Source organism: Suricata suricatta, chromosome X (genome assembly GCF_006229205.1).
Source record: "Suricata suricatta isolate VVHF042 chromosome X, meerkat_22Aug2017_6uvM2_HiC, whole genome shotgun sequence".
Lineage (NCBI taxonomy): Eukaryota > Metazoa > Chordata > Mammalia > Carnivora > Herpestidae > Suricata > Suricata suricatta.
In genome coordinates, this window is record NC_043717.1 from 42,266,567 (window position 1) to 42,268,457 (window position 1,891).

Sequence of the window (1,891 nt, forward strand, 5' to 3'; positions counted from 1 at the left end):
AATTTATTGATAGATATGTAAAATTAAACAATTCAATGCACATTATATGCACATCCAATGAAACGTGTACAGAAGAGAGATAGACAGCAAGAAAAAGATATGGAAAGAGTTCCGGTCCTTTTATCCAAGTGAGAAAACACCGAGAATATTTATACTTTACTGCTTCAAAATATTGTTATTATAGTGAAAAGTTGGAGAAAAGGTAACCATCCATCAGAAGAGATTGGTTAAATAAGTTATGGAAGATCTACATTTTTTAATTCTATGAAGCTATTAAATAGTGGTTTTTATACATATTATTTAACATGGAAAGACACCACCTATTGTCTGATAAAAATCTCAGAAAAAAAGAAATTACATATAGGGGTGCCTGGGTGGCTCAGTCGGCTAAGCCTCCGACTTCGGCTCAGGTCAGATCTCACGTTCGTGGGTTCGAGCCCCGCATCGGGCTCTGTGCTGACAGCTAGCTCAGAGCCTGGAGCCTGCTTCCGGTTCTGTGTCTCCTTCTCTCTCTGCCCTTCCCCCTCTCATGCTCTGTCTCTCTCTGTATCAAAAATAATAAATAAAATATTTTTAAAAAAGAAATTACATATAAATTAATGCTGATTTGTAATGTACAACATACAAATAAATACTCTTCTAGTTATTAGGTACTTATTTCTGAACACTTTATCTGAATACCTAACACATGTACAAGACAGGAATTTCAAAACATCAAAGAGGGCATACTTGGTGTCTCCCCATCGCCCTTCCCAGAGGCAGTTTCTACAACAAAACCAAGCAAATTGGCAACATCATTTGAAAACAAACGTGCAATGAGGCATGTAACACCCATGAACCTTAAACCTACTATATACACATACATTAAATAAACAATGTGGCCGAAAATAATGCACATCTCTAAGTAGCGAAAACGTGAGTGCGTACCTAACACACACACGCACACCGATAATCAATAGAAAACGTCTTCATAAAGGTTCACAAGGAGTTTGGATATAGTGAGTGGTCTTACACGCCAGATGCGACCATTAAAAAACAATCTTGCTCACAATAGCACCATAACGGTACAGCACATATGAATAATGTGAAAATGATCTGTGAGAACTGTAGGAAGAATAATACAAGTGAGCGTTTATGCAAGGCGACCTGAAAAGCTAGAGACACTGCTTGCTGACTGGATTGGAAGATTAGGGCTGTTCGCAGACACATGTGTGCTCAGTTTTTTGATTATAAGCAAGTCCGTTGAAATACACTGAGAGGGAAGGGGTGGAAGCTTGGCGCGACATCAAGGCTTCCCCAGTCCAGAAACTGATCTCTTTCATAGAGTAATTCCTTCACAAGCACTGAGGTGGCCCCTCGAGGGGCACCGGGCACGTTTCAGGCGTGTGGCGGCCCGAGTCATTGCCCCTCTTCGAGGGGAGAGGCAAGGGCTCACTCGGGGGACGCGTTCTGGATGGCCTTGAGCTCCTTCGTGGCCTCCTCCCCCCAGTCGCCACCGTCCACCTCCTCGATGACTACACTGCGCACGGTGCCCGAGTCCAGGCAGTGCGGGGCGACGCCGTAAACCCCGGGGTCAGGGACAGACGCGTGGAAACTCTGCACCCCGCACCTGCTGCAGAAGCTGTGCAGCGCCGGGTGCGTGTGGGATCGGTAGGTGACGATGCTCGGCGCCCAGCAGGAGAGTGAAGCGCGAGGCGGGGACGAGGAAGTGCCGGTGCTGCTTCTTCCTGCACAGCCTGCAGCTGCAATCGACCACGCGCAGGTCTGCGGGGGCCCAGACGGCGAGGCGGACCGCGCCGCAGTGGCAGCCGCCGGTGTGGTACACCAGGCCCGGGTACTCGAAGGTGTCCAGCAGGAACTTGGCGGCGCCCTCGCAGTGAGGCCCCGCCGC

At 47.6% G+C, this 1,891-nt stretch overlaps 1 protein-coding gene across 1 annotated transcript in view; it reads right to left on the minus strand.

Moving 5' to 3' along the window:
- Positions 1–640: 640 nt before the first annotated feature.
- LOC115283398 (centromere protein V-like protein 3) overlaps positions 641–1,891 on the minus strand; it is a 12,466-nt gene continuing 11,215 nt past the window's right edge. Inside the window, 2 exon segments of the mRNA XM_029929654.1 lie at positions 641–1,663; positions 1,665–1,878. Of these exon segments, the coding sequence (XP_029785514.1) occupies positions 1,432–1,663; positions 1,665–1,878 (446 nt within the window). The 3' untranslated portion in view covers positions 641–1,431.